We start from the raw sequence: 18,432 nt of genomic DNA, 5'->3' as shown, positions 1-18,432 counted from the left end.
CAATTTTTTTTTGCCCAACTACACCGGACCTTGCGCACCCTTTCGGGCCCTCTTAGAGCTGCGAGAACCTGGGCCGAAACTAAAATGAAACAATCAATCGAAGTGGGCTGGACTACCAATGGGCTTATTTAAGGCCCTCAAATAGCTCACTAATTAAATATAGAACTCGTTAGGAAATCTCAATGGGCTTGGAAGCCCAACCACGAAGGGGCGTCCAATTAAAAAAAAAAAAAGTTTCTTTGGTGACAAATGATAATAATGGTTTGTTCATGGAGCTCTTGAAAAAGGTCATCTTTCTGTCTCCCGCCACCCTGTTTTCAGCCCTAGAGCCGCAAGGGTGTTGCACAGACGAAGAAGAGCTATGGAGTTCGATTCTTCGCGTACTGAACCAATGGAGTTGAAGGTGAGAGCGCTCTTGAAGGAGGTGCAGCTCGACTACACTCCTGCCACGACTAAACTTGTCGATGGCGCTGTTGCGGCCATCAAAGAATCCATTGATAAAATCCCTGAAGATTTAGAGGTCTTCTAGAGTTCTCCGTTCCTTTTTTCTGAATCACTAAATCTCCGTTTGGTTATCGAGAAAGTATGCGAGAAGCATATAAAAGCGTTTACTTAATTTTTCGCGTTCAGTTCAGTTGCTTTAGTATTTTGAAAAGCCAAAAGACGAGTAATTCAAAGTTTTCTTTTCCTTTCTTTAGTTTTCCTATTGTTTTCTCTGTAACCGAACGGAAAATGTGTTTTTTAAGTTATACTATCACTTACCCTTCGAAGACACTGAATTGTTTGTGCTGTATTTTTGGCAGGTTACGGCAGATTTAGCCCCGGGCTTTGTCAGGGACATAGGCGCGGATGCGCACAATGTTGGATTCAAGTTCAAAAGGCCAAAATCTCTTGTGATTGGTGGCAGTTATCCTATGCGTTGCATTGCGAAGCCTGATGTAAATGTCGATCTTTTCATTAGGTTACCCAAGGTACGCCTATTTCCTCCCCTGTAATTGTCATTATTTTTTATCATTTTTCTTTGAAATGGAGTCATAACGATCTATTTGGGGGTTCCTGTTTGAACAGAATTGTATCCATTTGTACCAAATTTGGAATTTGGAAAATTTTAAGTGGAAGAATAATTTGAAATTCTATGAAGCAAAAACATGGGCAGTGTGTCCGACAATATACATGTTTAAAAATTCAACACACAGTACGTCAAGGATACAGAGACTAAAAAAAACATAAAGTTTAGAAATGATTGTGTTAATGACATATTTTTTCATCCTAATATGGTCCTTTATAAAAAATAGAATTCAAGTGGCACTGAACTTGCATATGATGTTTAATCCCTCTGGTTTTTGGACTCTTCATAGATTGGTGCAAAGTTTTTGCGATAATGTGATCAATGCAAGCCACTAGTTCAGTTAATTTAGATATTTCTTTTTTTACATGTACAAATCCATCAAAATTTGATAATATCACATCATGGTCCCTACAATTTTAAACTTTTTTCTTTTATTAATACCCATTGTGTCATGTAAGTGTAGGACACTTTAGCTTTGCCGTGTCTGACATGTGTCTAAAAGTAAAAGTAAGCCGGACACACCTAAGAAGTGATAGGGACTGTGTCATTGGATTGTTGGTGACCGATACGTGTTGCACACTGACATTATCCCTTATTGAACTGTCACTGTGTTGAGTTTTACCAGTTAATCTGGAAACTGGAAAGTAAATCTGACAAGTTTCAAAAGTGAAATAGAGTAAGAAGATAATGAGCGCATGCAGTTTATCTTTGAATTTGCCCAATTTTGCCTGGGATCAGAGGTAATGTTTGCTTAAACATTTGATTGTAAGACTTTTGGAGGTTCAAATCAAGGCATCCTTAAAATTCTCAATGTCACAGAACATAGTTCTGAATCTGATCATTGTTGTCAAATTGAAATTCAAATCATGAATCAAAATTCCAATTTTGGGACTTGAGAATCAAATTGAGTAGATCAAATCGTTAGATTTGGTGTAAATTTCCAAAATCAATTCTAAATGATATGCATATATTGATATAAGTACAACAAGCAAAATGGTAAAGTGCATTTAAATTTATGAAAACTCATATTTCATGTGTATGCTTTCCCTAAACAAATGAAAACTAAGGATTGAGCAAGAAATATTATTAAAAAAAATTGAACTTTGTGCTGTTTAAGGGACGGAATCAAGAAAGAATAATAAAAAACTGAACTTTTGGTGTTTATCAACAATTAAAAAAATAATATTTCATGCATATTATTTCTCGAGTTAAAAAGAAAAATTAACTTAAAAAAAGATAATTATTAAACAAACTAAAAAACAAAAAAAAATCAACTTTTGAATCTTTACAATACAACGAAACATGAGTACCCCTCTTAGCCAATGAGTGCTCTGCCCCTTCTTCTCAATGGCAGGACACTATACTCCTCCAAGAGTGTAGAATGGTTTTGTGAAGGCAACATAAGACTTAAGTGCTATTTTCTCCTATTTTTCAGCACAAAACTGATGCAGACAAAAACTGAAGGTGATCATGTAAAAATAAAGGCAATAAAGGGGGAGGGGGAAGAGATGCTGTTTTTGGGGTTGTAAACTAGTTGGGTCTGTCAGGATATGATTAGTCTAGAGTTGTGTGAATTGATTCCTTAGATTCATGAGGTGAATTGATAGATTCGAATTTTAGATTTGCTAGTAAGATTTGAATCAATTTGGTTTGGAATTGACACAATCATATGAATTGAATCATGAATCATAAGTTTCTAACAATTATGCTTTTGGCACACTATAATGACAATGGTGGTAGGGGCAACAGCATGATTGAGACTTGAGGAGATTAATATATAGGTGAGACCAGTGCCTGGTAGTCAATCATGAATTTTCAACCAGGTTATTTAATGCAGGAAATGTTGTGACATTGGGTAATTCTTATGGTGACTGTTGGTGGGATTAAACCAAACTTGAGAACTGATTGATGTTGTCACTAGCCATCAAGGGCCACAACAGTTTATATGGAGCATTATAGCTGCAGCAAACATTATTTGCTGACGATGGAAAATATTGAAGATCAATAGATACTACTTGATTACTGTTATTTTCATAATTTTTGAAAACAATATTTATTAGTTCCTTAACCATGGGTGATTTGGTTTTGAACTTCATTGGATTCATAAAGTCCATGCAGGAAAGCTGATAATATGATTGGATGACATAATGTAGTTTTCTCCATTTGGCAGGCATGTTTTGACAAGGAAGATTATTTGGATTACTGCTATCATGCCAAACGGTGCCTTTATCTGTGCATAATCAAGAAATATTTGAAACTTTCCTCATTTGTAAATAAGGTTGAATGGTCCACCTTCCAGAATGAGGCTCGAAAACCTGTTTTGGTTGTCTATCCAGGTCTGTTGTTCTTTATTACAATATTCATTATGCTTTCTCATTTAGTCATATTGCTTTGAGTTGAAGAAATGGGATGTCATATTGTAATTTTGAGGCAGGCAATTCTCTCATGTGCCTTAACATTTGAAATTAAGCTATCATTTCTTTTGTTAATGCAGCTGTTAAGGCTGTTGAAAATCATGGGCTTTTTGTAAGGATCATTCCTACAGCAAAATCCCTGTTTAAGATTTATAAGTTGAAGTTGAAACGGAACAGTTTTTGTTCTCTGAAGCTAGGTATTATTTAGCCTCTTGTCTACCCATGTTCTTGTTTTTGAGCAATACATTGATTTTTATGGTTGAATCATATTTGTTTTTGGAATTCCAAGGGATCACTTCTCTAGCTACACCAAAGTACAATAGTAGTATTTTGGAAGACATGTTTCTTGAGGACAATGCAGAATTTGTCAATAAAACTTTTTCAGGATGGAAGGAATTAGGAGAGGCTTTGATTTTGATAAAGGTAGCTCGTAAGTTTTTGGTTTTATGGCAATAGCTTTATGTAAAGCAGTCGGAACTAAATTCTTCTTATGTTGGTGTAGGTTTGGGCTCGGCGGAGGAGTTCAATATACGCTTATGACTGCTTGAATGGATTTTTAATCTCTGTCCTATTGGCATTCCTTGCTACAGAATCTGGAAATAATTGCATTAACCGTTCAATGAAGCCAATGCAGATATTTCGTGTTACCTTGGACTTTATTGGTATGATTTAGTTTTTGTGCCTTCATAGTTGAGCTTATTTTCTTAGCAGAAGAATGCCTATCAGGATGTCAATAATAGGAACTGGCCTGAGAAACATAACTCTTGTTTTCAATTAGACACCTTAACCTTAGGCCATAGTGCAATCAACAAAGCCTAGAGTGTAGAGAGAAGTTTATATCCATTTGAATGGGATAATTGGGTGTTTTTAGTATGGAGCTTGATGGAATGGGGCAAAGTTTTTTACTACAACAACCACCACAAGAAGCCTTAACTCCCACTAGGTGGGTCCGCTACGTGAATCCTTTTCAGCCAATTCACTCGATCAACGACACTTTTCTCCTCTAGCTTTAGAGCTATTAAATCCTTCCTCACTACCTCATTTTAGGTTGTTTTAGGTCTACCCCTACCCCTTTTAACACCAGATACAAGAACTCACTCTTCATAGGCGCACCATTGACTACTAGGCTTGCATTTCAAATGCTCAAACCATCTAAGCCGCCCCTTCCTTATCTTGTCTCCGACCATTGCTATTTTATATTACGTATATGTTCTAATCCACAAAGCATGGCTGGCCTTATAGCTGTTTTATAGAACCTTTATTTTTAAAAAATAATTTTATGGCTTACGGGTATTCTACGATCATGCAACACACCTGACACACTCCTCCATTTTACCCAACCTCCTTTCATTCTATGTATTGCATTCTCTGCAATTTCCCCTTCTGCTTGCATAATAGATCGAAGATATCGAAATCTACTAGTGTTATTATTTTCTTGATTATTCCACTGCTATTAATTTCCACTTGCATAATAAAGCATGGGTGCAATTGTTTTTACCTTTTTATATTCTTGTTGTTGTTGCTGATGCTGCTGCTGTAGTTGTTTTGGGGGACTCAAGTTCGAGCCAAAGCTTAGGTGAGGGGTGGCCATAAGTGACCTTCCTGCTGAGCGACCCCAGCTTGTCATATGGGGTTGTTTTGTTTGGATATTGTGGACTTCTAGAATTGATAGTTATTTGATGTTTTTTTTTTTCAAACTTTTTATCATTGGTTTTAAAAGATACACCTAGGGATGATATTCAATTATTTACCTCTTTAAATTTACTTGAAATGTTGCTAATTTTACCCTGCTTGAATTATGTTACATATGCATGTGTCAATGTATCTTCTGTTTTTTTTTTTCAGTTCTGAAATGTACCATGATAAATATCCAAATGTGCAGTAGAAAAATAAATATCACTCAAATTCATAGTGGCAAGGTTTACAAATTTTTTTGATTAGCTAGTCATCTTTGTTGATGAGATCTTCACAAATTGGGAAATGTCTTGTTCTCATGACATTAGATGAGTCTCTCTTTTCTTTTTGGGTCTATTTCGAGTAGTATGTGCAAGGAAGAAATAATTGAATTAGGTGCTATTTGCTAAAGTTCATAAATTTTACAATAGAGGGACTTCCATCTTCTTTGTTATGCCAAATAAAAATCAAATTAAATGCTACATTATCTTAGTTTAGTAGAATTGATAATTTGGAGTATAGTTGCATGCTTTTAAAATAAATTGATAATACTTTGTTTTGTTTAAGTTTACTATTGGAGACTCAGATTTACTTCTTTTTTTCTGATTAAGTCCTTGCAGGAGATTTTTAGGTTTATTTTATTATTTGTGTTCATGTAGACAGTGAGGTAGGGGTAGAATTAAAATAACATGGAATGAGGTTATGAAGAAGGATTTAACAGCTCTTGGAAAATGCCCTTGATTGCGTGAATTGGTGGAAAATGATTCATATAGCTGATCCCTCTTAGTAGGACTTAAGACTTGTTCTTGTTGTTGTTGTTTCTCATATAGACAGTAGAGCTTGGGCTTCTGGCTCACTGTTCTCCAGGATTTTGACTCCCAAGGAAGCTTATTGTTGTTGTTGCATGATTGTGTGCGATATTTTATTATGTGTTTGCATATTTACTAATAAAAAACACAGCAGTGGCTTATAACAGCTAAATTTGTGCAACAAATTTGTGGTTTATTGCAATTTATAGAGTTTTGGTTACCTATTGTGATGTTTATATTTATAAAAATTGACTGGGCCAATTTTAAGTGCTTAAAGGCATAAGTGAGGTGTAAGTTTTTTGGAAATTTTATTTTTAAATAAAAAGAAAATGCATAAAAAATGTATTACATGTTTTTTTGGAAGGAAAAAATTACCAAGTTATAAATAAGAATGAGGAAATTATTGAGCTTCCTGTAACATCCATAAGATGATAAAAAGAACGAAGCCACTAATCTTATTTTTTTTATTTTACTTTCGGATGTCAGTGAGACAGTAACCATTAACTGCCACCAACCATATTTTTTGTTTTCTTTATGGATGGACTGACGGTAACTATCAACTGCTGCTAAAAATGTTATGTATTTTCCTCGTGGACTGAGGGGCTATTTTTCACTTATTTTATTCTCCTTTCATTTTCAGCAAGCTCTATGATGCATAATCTTTCATTACTTAATAAGAATATTTTTATTTATAATAACTGATTTTGTATTTGCAGCCACTTCAAAATTATGGGATAATGGGCTTTGTTTTCAGCTTCAAGGCCTAAAAAATATATCAGAACAGGTGTGCTGCTTCCTAACCCTTTGTTGATTAATTTATTTTCTTAACTAGGATTGCATATTAATATCTGAAAGTCATTCCCTTATTCAATTTATTTCTTATTTTTTATTTTCAAAATAGTTGGTGAACAAAAAGTTTGTTCTTCAAGTATAGAAATGGAGCTAAAATATAAATATTGTATTAAAAAGTGGGGCAAAGCAGGCTGACCTCACCTCCCTTGAGGTTTATAAAAAAGAAATGGACTCATGAATTTCCAAAAATGACGCAAACCTCCCATTCTAGTGACAACTGGATAACAAATTTATGTACAATTTATAAAGATAAATTTGCCCTTCCTAACAATGGAATATTTCATACACTGAAAAGAGAAAAAAAAAAGAAAGAAAGGGGGGGGGGGGGGCGCTCAGCAATTTTCAGGCCTTTGTATTTAATCCCTCTCAGGTCTCAAATAAAAGCTCCTCTTTCCTTTCAAGTGGCCTTATGCACAATTCCAAGACCAGAAAAAATTGAAGGTATGCCTTTTGATAAGAGAACAGTTTCCAGCCAGGATTCCAGGAGACCGTGTCTTTTTTTATATAAACAAGCTGAATTCTAGGAGAGCACAGGTTGAACTCTTCATGGCCAAAGATGGAGGGATTAAGAGAGGATGAAAGCAAATTTGAAGACAAAAACAATTGTTTGAGGAGGGATTTTCACAGCCATGAAGGCTATCGACCACAATGGTTTTTGACGGTGATGTAAGCTTCTTTGCCTTCTTTTCTCCCCAGCTATATGAACCATGATCATCCACTCCATGGCCAGTCTCTGTTGACTCAGATTCACTCCATAGCACCATGCAGTCCATGCACTTCCCTGGCAGTGATCATTGGTGTTTTCATTGCCAAATCACCCTTGGCGCAGTTCATTTCCCTTGTACAAATATTGTTCATATTCTCCCTTTTTTTCCTTTTGATTGTACACCCAGGCTATCCATCTCTATTTTTTGAATGACATCAGGGGCGAAATGTCTGATTGACGTCAAGCAGAATGGTCTAAAATCTAAATTTTAGTATTTTTGACACATTAGCACATTTATGCTATTCTAATGGATGCTCAACTGACGAGGCGATATAAGTGTCATGAAAAATAATTTTCCATGAAATCTTTGTCTGTTTTGAAGACTTAGGTTACATTTGGTTCATGGAATAGAATAAGGTGGGAATAGAATAGAAATTGTATTGAGATATAATAACTTACTAGAAAGTCATCATGCAAAATTTTTTGTTTTATTCCATCAAACATGAGATAGGATAGGAATAGCCGTACCTATTGTGAAATTTGGGAATAATCATTCCTTGTCTACTCCATGCGAGGTCTTAAATTTCGATTTCAACTCAAATTTCAAAGCTCTAAAAGGACATAAATTTCGATTTCGATGTCAATTTTGATTTTAATTTGAAAAAATGAAAGAAATTAGTAGTAAAACATGGAATTCTTTGTGAAACTTTAGAAATGGTTAACAAACATAATAATATAAGTTTTAGGAATAATATATTACAAATTAAATTCATCTATGTTTTGTATGAGGTGGAAAAGTTGTAAAATAGTATGTGTATCAAACATATTTGTAAGATAATATACATTAAACATATTCAGTTAATACAAATGAAATTCATAAATCATTTAAATATTATTTATTATACAAATAATGATAATTTAGACATGAATGGTTGAATAAAATGTTACTATAAGTTTATTTTTTCATATAATTTCAAAAGCACTTGTAATAATCTTTCATTTCGATAAAATTCTTAAAATAAATTAAGATAGAAATTTCACTTCACTCCTAAATTTCTCATTTGAATTCTGATGTAATTTTATCGTATAGTTAAAATTTCGACAAGTTTCGCTAAAAATTTGAGATTTTGATAAATTTTGGATGATTTGTTGAGATTTCAATGGAAATCATGCAAGACGGAAATCGGCTGCCATTTCGATTTTGAGGGTGACATAAATCGGAAATTTCTACAATTTTGTGGAAATTTAAGACCATGACTCCATGTAATGGATTAATAAATCTTTTTTTGGCATTGTCATTTGTTTTGTACTGACAATACTTTTCATTTTGTAAACTATGAAATCCCTATTTCCTGTACTATGACCACTTTACTTCTAGGAATAGACATTTTGCCAACCAAATGTTTCCTTAGCGGGATATCCATGTCTTTTTTATAATCTTTAGGACATATCAGTATATAATCCAAAAATTATTAAAGTGTCAGTTTAAATCCCCATATTGCTGCCAAATTATCTAGTTGTGTGTTATTGCAACCTTAGAGTTTGGTGGATCCACTTGTATTTAGAGGTGTACTCAGTTTTATACGGTCTGCATAAACCAACAACCAAACCGATCAGTGAAAAATTCTAAACTGAAACTGAACTGTAAACCGTCCATTTGAGAAGAACTCAATCCATTAGTTCAATGGTTTGGTTTGATTATTTTCGGTTTTTAAAAATTTTAACTACACAAATTGACTACATTAAGGACATGAAGAATTTCTAAGTAATAATAGCCCTAGTTTTGGCCTAAGTCAACAGCAGGCCCATGACTTGGAGATGCAGCTGTAGAAGAGCACTGCAGGGTTATTTATTGGTCTTCTACTCGACTGATCTGGGACAAGAAGAATGCAAGGAGAGGTTGCAGTGTGTTGTAGGCTACAACAACACAGAAATCCTCAATCCTCCCAAATACAGAATAGTGTAGACCCTAGACATCTATAAAACTCCAGCCTGCCTTGCCTTCTCTTGCAGAGTTGCAGTCTTCAGATATTAGTCAAACCAAAGACTTTTAAAATTATATTAAAGTTAAAAACTTAATTAATTGGAAGATGTATAGATCAATAAAGGTGTAAATAAATTAATATATTGAGTATAAATGCACTGTGTGTGATATATACAAAATTTTTATATTTTATTGATTATTTTGGCTTTTCGTAATCAAACCCATTTTTTTTTAAGGACCAGAACCATAACCGAAACTAAAGACTGAAAGACCAAACTGAACTTATTTTGGCCTGATTTTGGTTCGGTTTCTGGTAATTTCTGTACACTACAACTTATTTTCTTGTCTATTTGTCTTTTCTTCCTCTTGCATGTGTGAATCTGTGTGCATGGTTTTTCTGTTTGTTTCTCTTTTCCATGTTTTTCATTGCGGCTTATATACTATTCTTCATAATTACGATTTTGCTATTTCATAATTTGCATTCTGCCTGTACTAGTTCAGTATGCAATCATTATCTATATTGCAGAAAAGGATGAAATATAAGCAGTCATTCCCAGTGGTCATATGTGATCCATTTGCATACTTCAATTTCGCATTCCGGATGACAAGGAATGGTTTTCTTGAGGTAGTTTTTACCACCATATTTACCTTTCTTTCCCATTAATTTGGTACATATGTGGATTCACTTCGATGTTTTGTGCTCTCTTTGGATTACATTGCACAATTTGACCTCATCTTTAAAACTTTTTACTTTTACAACTTTCAGCTCCGAGAAGAAGCTGCTTTGACAATTAGTTGCTTATACAAGTGTAAAGATGTTGGATTCGAGAAGATATTTATGACTAAAGTTGATTTCCCTGCCAAATATGACTATTGCATCAGGTGTGTGTCTAATTTAATGCACAATACAGTTGTTACTTATATCTTCATTTTTAGAGATGTTCAACAAGTTCTGGTTTGTCTCTCAAGAGATAGCTGGCCATACATTGATAAGGGATGTATGGATTCTCGAGAAAAGAGGAGCCATGGTGCCCCCCCTCCGGGGGCCGGACTGTCTAGATCCCACGAATAAATAGAAAGTTGGATCTACATTGGATATTACCTGAACCGCCCCATTTATTGATGGGGATCAATGTGCACCTTGAGTATCTTTCGCGGATATTGTGACACGTGGATGACCACCCGAAGTCCGTCATTGATGTGAACTTTATTTGCAGCAATTGAAGCTTCTCTTAGAAGCTAGTTTGGAAAGAGGATAACAGTTTGCAAGTCAAAGAGTCTTGGTTTTTTAAGAAGCATGACAACTTGCAAGTCAAAGAGTCTTGCATTTTCAAAAAGCATTTATTTCATTTGAAGTTCCTAGACTCCACTATCATAATTATTCTAGTTTCTAGGCACCTATTTCCTATGACAAACTATTTCCTAGGAACCTTATTACCTATGTTTTAAATGTTTTATTTTACTTTTGTATTTTCTTTAAACATTTAAGAAGCCATGTGCAAGTCATGTGCATGTGAGGCTATAAATATGCCATCACTTGTATTTTAAAAGGCATCTTGCATTATCAATTAAAAAAAGAAGCTTTTTCTTGAACTTGTGAATCTTGTTCCTCTCCTTGTGAGTGAGTAGTGTGAGGCTACGTTCCGTCTCACCGGAGATTGGGTGGTGAGAGACCATGACAACATCAACTTCATCGTTAACACCATACACCCACACCTTTTTCATAGCTCACAGCCATAACCACCTCAAGATTCATTCTTGTCTCAAGATTCCTAAGGATCAACAAGCTTGTTCGTGGTGCGATCAAGTACTCGTGTGTCTTGGTGTTTGACATTCCGAACCTTCTAGTAAGCTCGTTTCAATTCATTGTTTGTGACCATCTAAAACAGCCCCTAAAAGTACCTTGTAAGCCTTGACACTCTACCCGAAGCCTTGATTGAAAAACCTTGTTCATTCTCTTTGAATCTTCCTAGATTTTCAACATGAATATGCTTGCTAGTTCCATGCTTGGGGATATTTGATTTGTATGCTAGGACTTGTGATCTAAGACTTATAATATAACTTCTTTTAAAGTGAACTTGATTACTTGAATAAATTGATCAACTAAGGGCTTTGAACCAAATCATATATTTTTTCAAAATCTCAACAACTTGTGATCATTAGAATATGTTTGTGATGTTCATGCTTGGTTAATTCAATTCTTCTCATAGATTGTGATATTGTGTGTGTGCTACAAAGAGGGTCAACCGTAGGACTAGGGCTATTTAGAACCGTCTTACATCATATTGGGTACCATCAGATTAGGATCAGATCGAGAGATGAGTGGAAGACTGCCTTCAAGACGAAGGATGGGTTGTATGAGTGGTTAGTCATGCCATTTGGGCTAACTAATGCATCGAGCCCTTTCATGAGAGTTATGACGTAGGTATTAAGTCCTTTCATTGGACACTTCCTTGAAGTATACTTTGATGATATATTGATCTATAGCCAGACTAAGAAGGAGCACCTTGTCCATTTGAGGAGAGTGTCTGAGGTTTTGAGGGAGCAAAAGTTGTATGCCAATTTAAAGAAGTGTACTTTCATGACTGCACACGTCATCTTCCTTGGTTTTGTTGTACCTGAGCATGGCGTTTCTGTTGACCCTGATAAGGTCAAAGCCATTAGAGATTGGCCTACTCCTTGAAACATACATGATGCGAGGAGTTTTCATGGGTTAGCCACGTTCTACAGGAGGTTCATTAGAAACTTTAGCTCCATCATGGTCCCCATTACAAACTGCCTCAAGAAAGGAGAATTTACATGGTCGAAATTTTCGACAAAAGCCTTTTTGGATATAAAAGATTTAATGACTAAGGCACCATTGCTACATCTCTGAGATTTCCAGAAATTATTTGAGGTTGCATGTGACGCCTCAGGTGTAGGCATTGGAGGAGTACTTAGTTAGGAGGGACACCCCATAGCCTCCTTTAGTGAGAAGTTGAATGAGGCAAAACAACTATATTCTACCTATGATAGGGAATTTTATCCTGTAGTACAGTCATTGTACACTGGAGACACTACCTCCTTCCTCAGGAGTTTGTTTTGTACTCAGACCACCAAGCCCTAAGGTATTTACATACTCAGAAGAAGCTAGGGCATAGACATATGAAATGGGTCAAGTACATACAACAGTACACCTTTGTACTCAAACACCGAGTTGGTGTTGAGAACAAGGTTGCTGATGCTTTGAGCCGAGCTGTAGCCACCATACAAACTCTTCAGGTGGAAGTTGTTGGCTTCAATAGCATCAAGCAACGGTACTCTCAGTGTAAAGCCTTCTGTGATATTTTTTCTGATTTGCTGCAGGAAGTTCCTAAATCTCACCCAGACTTTGTGATTCATGATGGATTTCGTTTTAGAGGGGCTAGACTGTGTATCCCATCCACATCTCTACGTGACCAACTGATTTGGGAATTACATGTTGGAGGTGCTGCGGGTCACTTCGGTAGAGATAAGACCATAGCTAGTTTGAAGAGAGATGTTGCATAGCACATACATGATTTACACTCTCAGATAATAATTAAAATTAATTTAAGCAATGAGCATTATAAGTCTATTGCTGATGTACATCGCAGGTTGCAGGAATTTTCAGAAGGTGATATGGTTGTGGTTTGAATTCGCCCTGAACGGATTCCTTCAGGAAAGGTAAGAAAGCTTCATGCCAAAAAATGGGACCATTCGAAGTTCTCAGGAAAATAAGTTTTAATGCTTACATGTTAGATATTCTTGATTATAGACACCCTATTTTTGCCCGAGCCAAATATAACAAAGGGGTTACTATCCATCATTCTTCTGTTACCATTATTATTATTATTATCATTATTTTTATTATTATTACTTTACTATTATTATTCTTATTTTAATTTTTATTTATTATTATTGTTATTATTATTATTATTATCACTAATATTTTAAAAAGATAAAAAAACAAAAAAAGGGGGCTCTTTAGGGTTTTGAATTTTTTTTTTTATATATAGCAGGATACACACAGATAGGAACCTTTTGGGGGGGGGGGGGGGCGCGCACGAACAAGAAAAAAAAAAGAAATCCTAACCCCCCCAGCCGGTAGCCCCATCTCTCTTCTCTCAAGCTCTCCCTAACTCTCTTTCTCGCCCTGTCTCTCGGCCCTCTGTCTCTCTCTTCCTCCCTCAGCCTCTCTCCCTATCGTTTTCTCTCCCCCTATTCTTTGCTCTCCCTCTCTTACTCTCCCTCTGCAACTTCCCTTTAGCCACCGTGGCTCCCACCAGCAGACCCGAAGACCTCCTGCAACCGGGCACTACTGTCAACCGGCCACTCCTCTCTGCCTAGCCCTAGCTTCAACACCAGACAACAGCCCCAGCAACTATCCCGGTAACCACCTCCATGACCATCGTCTCCGCAGCTGCGAACACTGCCATGGTACCCACGCCGTCATCATTGCCCTTCGGCCACACACAGCACAGACCGTCGTCATCCTCACTGCCAACTCCACAAACAGCTCCTTTGTTGCTCCTCTTGCCGCCCAGCCGAACGGCCTCACGGCCAATTGAACTGCCCTCACTCCGACAACTCTCCACGGCCAAGTTCCAAGCTCTCCAGTCCTGCCCGTCATCTTCTTCGTCGTCATTGTTGCAGCCGAGGACCATCCCCCCACCATCACCTTGTGCTCCTTTCTCACTCCTCTCACGGCCTCCGTTAAGCCCCTTGCTGTGAGTTCCCAGCCACTAACGCGCCCAGCTCTGTCTGCTACAAACTCTCACGACCACACATACACAGAAAACACACACCCACGGTGACCCCCATGCATGCATCAGATTGTGAACACACGCACATAGCCTGCCATCACACACATGCATATATATATATATATACACACACACATACATATATATATTTTTGGTTTTGTTTGGGTTTTAACATTTAAAGATTGGTTATTGTATATTGCTATTATATATTTATTAATATTATAGTTGTTGTGTATACATTATAGAATTTCCATTATTATTATTATTATGTATTTGTCTTATATTATTGTCAAAGTGTTTGTACATTTATTGTAGTAGAGTTTTAATTATTATTATTGCATATTTATGTTGTCATATTTTATATATCGCATACTTATGTTATTATTATTATGTTGTATATTCAAGTTATCGTCATATTGTACATCCACGTTATTTTTGTTGTATTTTATTGTGTTTAACGTTATCATTGTATTATTTAAAGTCATACTACCTTTGCTTGCACATTATTTAATATTGTCATTGTTTGCACATTGTAGTTATTTCATGCTTATATTTATATGTATTACATTTAGGGTTTTGATTGGTTTGCATGTTTAGGGTTTGATTACTTCCATATAGCTTGTGTATTTATTTTAGGAATTCCATATTATTGTATATTGGTTTTTAGGGCTTCCATATAATGTATGTTAACTTTTAAGATTTCCATATTATTGAATATTGCTTGATTGAATTCAATTTATTTCCATACTTATTTTTAGGGTTTCCATCTTATGGCATATTACTTTTTTTTTTTGTGTATATTTCATAATTAGATTCATGATTCGAATTGTTTCCATAACTTCATTCTTTTTGTGTAAATTATATATGATTTACGTGAGGTTTAATTATTTCCATATTGGGGTATATTATTAAGGTTGGATTCATTGTTAATACCTGGGCTGTATCATTGAGGTTTGGATATATAATATTTATATGTTATGATATATAGTATTAGTATTATACTATTTTCTTTATTAGCTATTTGAAATTTCTGTAAAATAATGAAAATCATAAAAAATAGAATATTAGGGGAAAATTCTAAAAAATATTTTTGATTTGACTTTCACTGATTGTCTTTTTGTTATTTCAAAATTCAACAAAATGTGGAAAAATATAAAAAATCATAAAAAATAGAAAAAGTCGAGAAAAATATTTTCAGACTTGTAAATCATTTTTTGACACTATTTGAGTTCCAAAAACCTCTCAAATTAGTATTTTCATACTTAGAAAAACCCTATAAGATTTCCAAAATTTGGGAGTGTATTTTGTAAAGTATTTTCTCGATTTTCATCCCTATGATTTCAAAAGGGGGTACGAGCTTTCGGGCTTCACATACCTTTAGTTCTGAGGGAATATATATTATGTATATTTTTGTGATTAGTTTTTTTGCTCATATATTTTATAAATTCACAAAAAAAGTAATTTTAAAGACTTTTTTTTTTTTTTAATTTACTTAGGGATAATTTCATAATTAATTAGGTACCGTTCGTAAGAACGGGCGCGTAGGGGGTGCTCGTACCTTCCCCTCGCGTAATCGAACTCTCGATTCCAGCTTTGGTAACACAGACCAATTCTGCCTTTAACTGGGTAGTAATTAAGTGTTCTAACCCGAAGCTGTATACCGAGTATTTTCGACCTAATTCTCCGGAGGAGAATTCTTTTTAGTCAGGGAGAGATGATAGGTATCAACATGCACCTCGAGTATCTTTCACGGATTTTGTGACACGTGGACGACCACCTGAAGTCCATCATTGATGTGAACTTTATTTGCACCAATTGAAACTTCTCTTAGAAGCTAGCTTGGAAAGAGGATGACAGCTTGCAAGTCAAAGAGTCTTGCATTTTCAAGAAGCATTTATTTCATTTTAAGTTCCTAGACTCCACTATCATAATTATTATAGTTCCTAGGCACCTATTTCCTTTGACAAACTATTTCCTAGGAACCTCATTACCTATGTTTTAAATATTTTATTTTACTTTTGTATTTTCTTTAAACATTTAAGAAGTCGTGTGCATGTAAGGCTATAAATATACCATCACTTGTATTGTAAAAGGTATCTTGCATTATCAATTAAAAAAAGAAGCTTTTGCTTGAACTTGTGAATCTTTTTCCTCTCCTTGTGAGTGAGCAGTGTGAGGCTACGTTTCGTCTCCACGGAGATTGGGTGGTGAGAGACCATGACAACATCAACGTCGTCATCAACACTACACACCCACACCTCTTTCATAGCTCACAACCACAACCACCTCAAGATTCATTCTTGTCTCAAGATTCGTAAGGATCAACAAGCTTGTTCATGGTGTGATCGAGTACTCGTGTGTCTTGGTGTTTGACATTCCGAACCTTTTGGTAAACTCGTTTCATTTTAGTGTTTGTGACTATCTAAAACAGTCCCTAAAAGTATCTTGTAAGCCTTGAAACACTACCCGAAACCTTGATTGGAAAACCTTGTTCATTCTCTTTGAATCTTCCTTGATTTTCAACATGAACATGCTTGCTAGTTCCATGCTTAGGGATATTTGATTTGTACGCCAGAACTTGTGATCTAAGACTTATAATATAGTATCTTTTAAAGTGAACTTGATTACTTGAATGAATTGATCAACTAAGGGCTTTGAACCAAATCATATATGTTTTCAAAATCTCAACAACTTGTGATCATTAGAATATGTTTGTGATGTTCATGCTTGGTTAATTCAATTCTTCTCATAGATTGTGATATTGTGTGTGTGCCACAAAAAGGGTCAACCGTAGGACTAGGGTTACTTAGAACCATCCTACATCATCTATCCTCCTGAGGAGAAGTTTGGTTTCAAACCCCGGTTAGAACATGTGGAGTGTGCCATGCTAATGTGCCTTGGATAATCCACATCTTAGGGTCTGGCATTGGTGAGCACATTGAACTATCCATGTGGCTAAGAGCCCTCACAGCCCAAACACAACGATGCAATTATCAGGGTCACACTCTACCACCAAGCTAATAGCCCGTTGTGCAGGCCTCCCACTGGGGCCCGCTATGCCAAAAGCAGGTGACCCCATCCCTCTCTTTCCTTTTTACGTCCCCATGTCGCCACATTGGAGGGTGTTTGTGTTATAATTGGCTCTAAGAAAAGTTCTTGGGATTAGCTACCTGACTTCATTCATATTCAAAGGATATTTTTTTCATATTTGCATGTTTTCCATTATTTTTCTCAATTCCATTATACAGACCAAAGAGAATATATAATCAGTATGTCTGATCATGATCCTTCGAGTTCCAAAATCATTGTAAAGAGTTGTTTTAACTTGTGCCAAATGCATTATTGAAAGAACTGTCATCCACATATCAGTTGTCTTCATCATTGACTATTTTGGTGTCTGTACGGATGCTTTCTACGAACTCACTGTATTTAGGATTATAAATCTTTTAGTTTTTGAGATGTTTGAGTGGACCAGATGGTCCAAAACAATGTACCTGCTCATGTATTAAATTGAAGTGAGTGTAAATATTGTAGGGTAAAATAACAGCATATTCTGGTAGTCAGATGTGCAAAACTGCCATCAGTGAGTTGACAGGGATGAGCAGCAAGCATGAAGGTCAAGACAAGATCGTGATGAGTGAGCTAGAGAGTGTCTGCTAGTAGTTTCATATTCTTGGTATAAACAGAAGATCAATTAAGATGGTCTCAAGTGTAAGCTGTAGCAGAAAGCAGGAGTATTTTATGTTACAGTGGGGAAGCAGGTGTAACAGCTGTGTGTTTAAGGAGAAATATTGCTGGTGAATTGAGTATTGTGGAAGATGCACTTGCTAAGATGAAGGATATAGGAAGTAATGGAGTTGGCAAAGGAAAGGAGGAAAAGAAATGGGGAGATTTTCAGATAATGACAGTGATGACATAAGTGAGTTTGAGTGTGATGGGGGTTTGCTGTTGGATGAGATTCGGGAACAATATGGATATGTTTCTGAATCCTGTGATGATCTTGGGGACCTTTCATATGTTCATCCATCTCCATTGGAAGGATTGGAGGGGGTTTCTGTGTTTGATAATAAGGAATTGGATAACAAAATGCAGTGCAATGACGGCATTTTACCGATACCGGAGGAGGTGATTTCTAGGAAGGATTTTGAAGCCCAAAAGATA

General features: G+C 35.8%; 1 protein-coding gene across 2 annotated transcripts in view; it reads left to right on the top strand.

Annotated features, from left to right (window-relative positions):
* The first annotated feature begins 266 nt into the window (after positions 1-266).
* Positions 267-18,432, top strand: part of LOC131157627 (uncharacterized) — a 29,634-nt gene continuing 11,468 nt past the window's right edge. Inside the window, exons 1-9 of one of the 2 annotated variants that reach the window (XM_058111937.1) lie at positions 267-520; positions 804-971; positions 3,240-3,405; positions 3,564-3,680; positions 3,773-3,906; positions 3,986-4,145; positions 6,683-6,750; positions 10,035-10,133; positions 10,275-10,390. In XM_058111937.1, the coding sequence (XP_057967920.1) occupies positions 362-520; positions 804-971; positions 3,240-3,405; positions 3,564-3,680; positions 3,773-3,906; positions 3,986-4,145; positions 6,683-6,750; positions 10,035-10,133; positions 10,275-10,390 (1,187 nt within the window). In that variant the 5' untranslated portion in view covers positions 267-361. Of the gene's footprint in view, positions 521-803; positions 972-3,239; positions 3,406-3,563; positions 3,681-3,772; positions 3,907-3,985; positions 4,146-6,682; positions 6,751-10,004; positions 10,134-10,274; positions 10,391-18,432 lie in introns of both variants that reach the window. The other variant, XM_058111930.1, reaches the window with a different exon arrangement.

The sequence above is a fragment of the Malania oleifera genome, chromosome 1 (genome assembly GCF_029873635.1).
Source record: "Malania oleifera isolate guangnan ecotype guangnan chromosome 1, ASM2987363v1, whole genome shotgun sequence".
Classification (NCBI taxonomy): domain Eukaryota; kingdom Viridiplantae; phylum Streptophyta; class Magnoliopsida; order Santalales; family Ximeniaceae; genus Malania; species Malania oleifera.
Note: the sequence above shows the minus strand (reverse complement) of the source record. Positions and strands in the feature narration are given on the sequence as shown.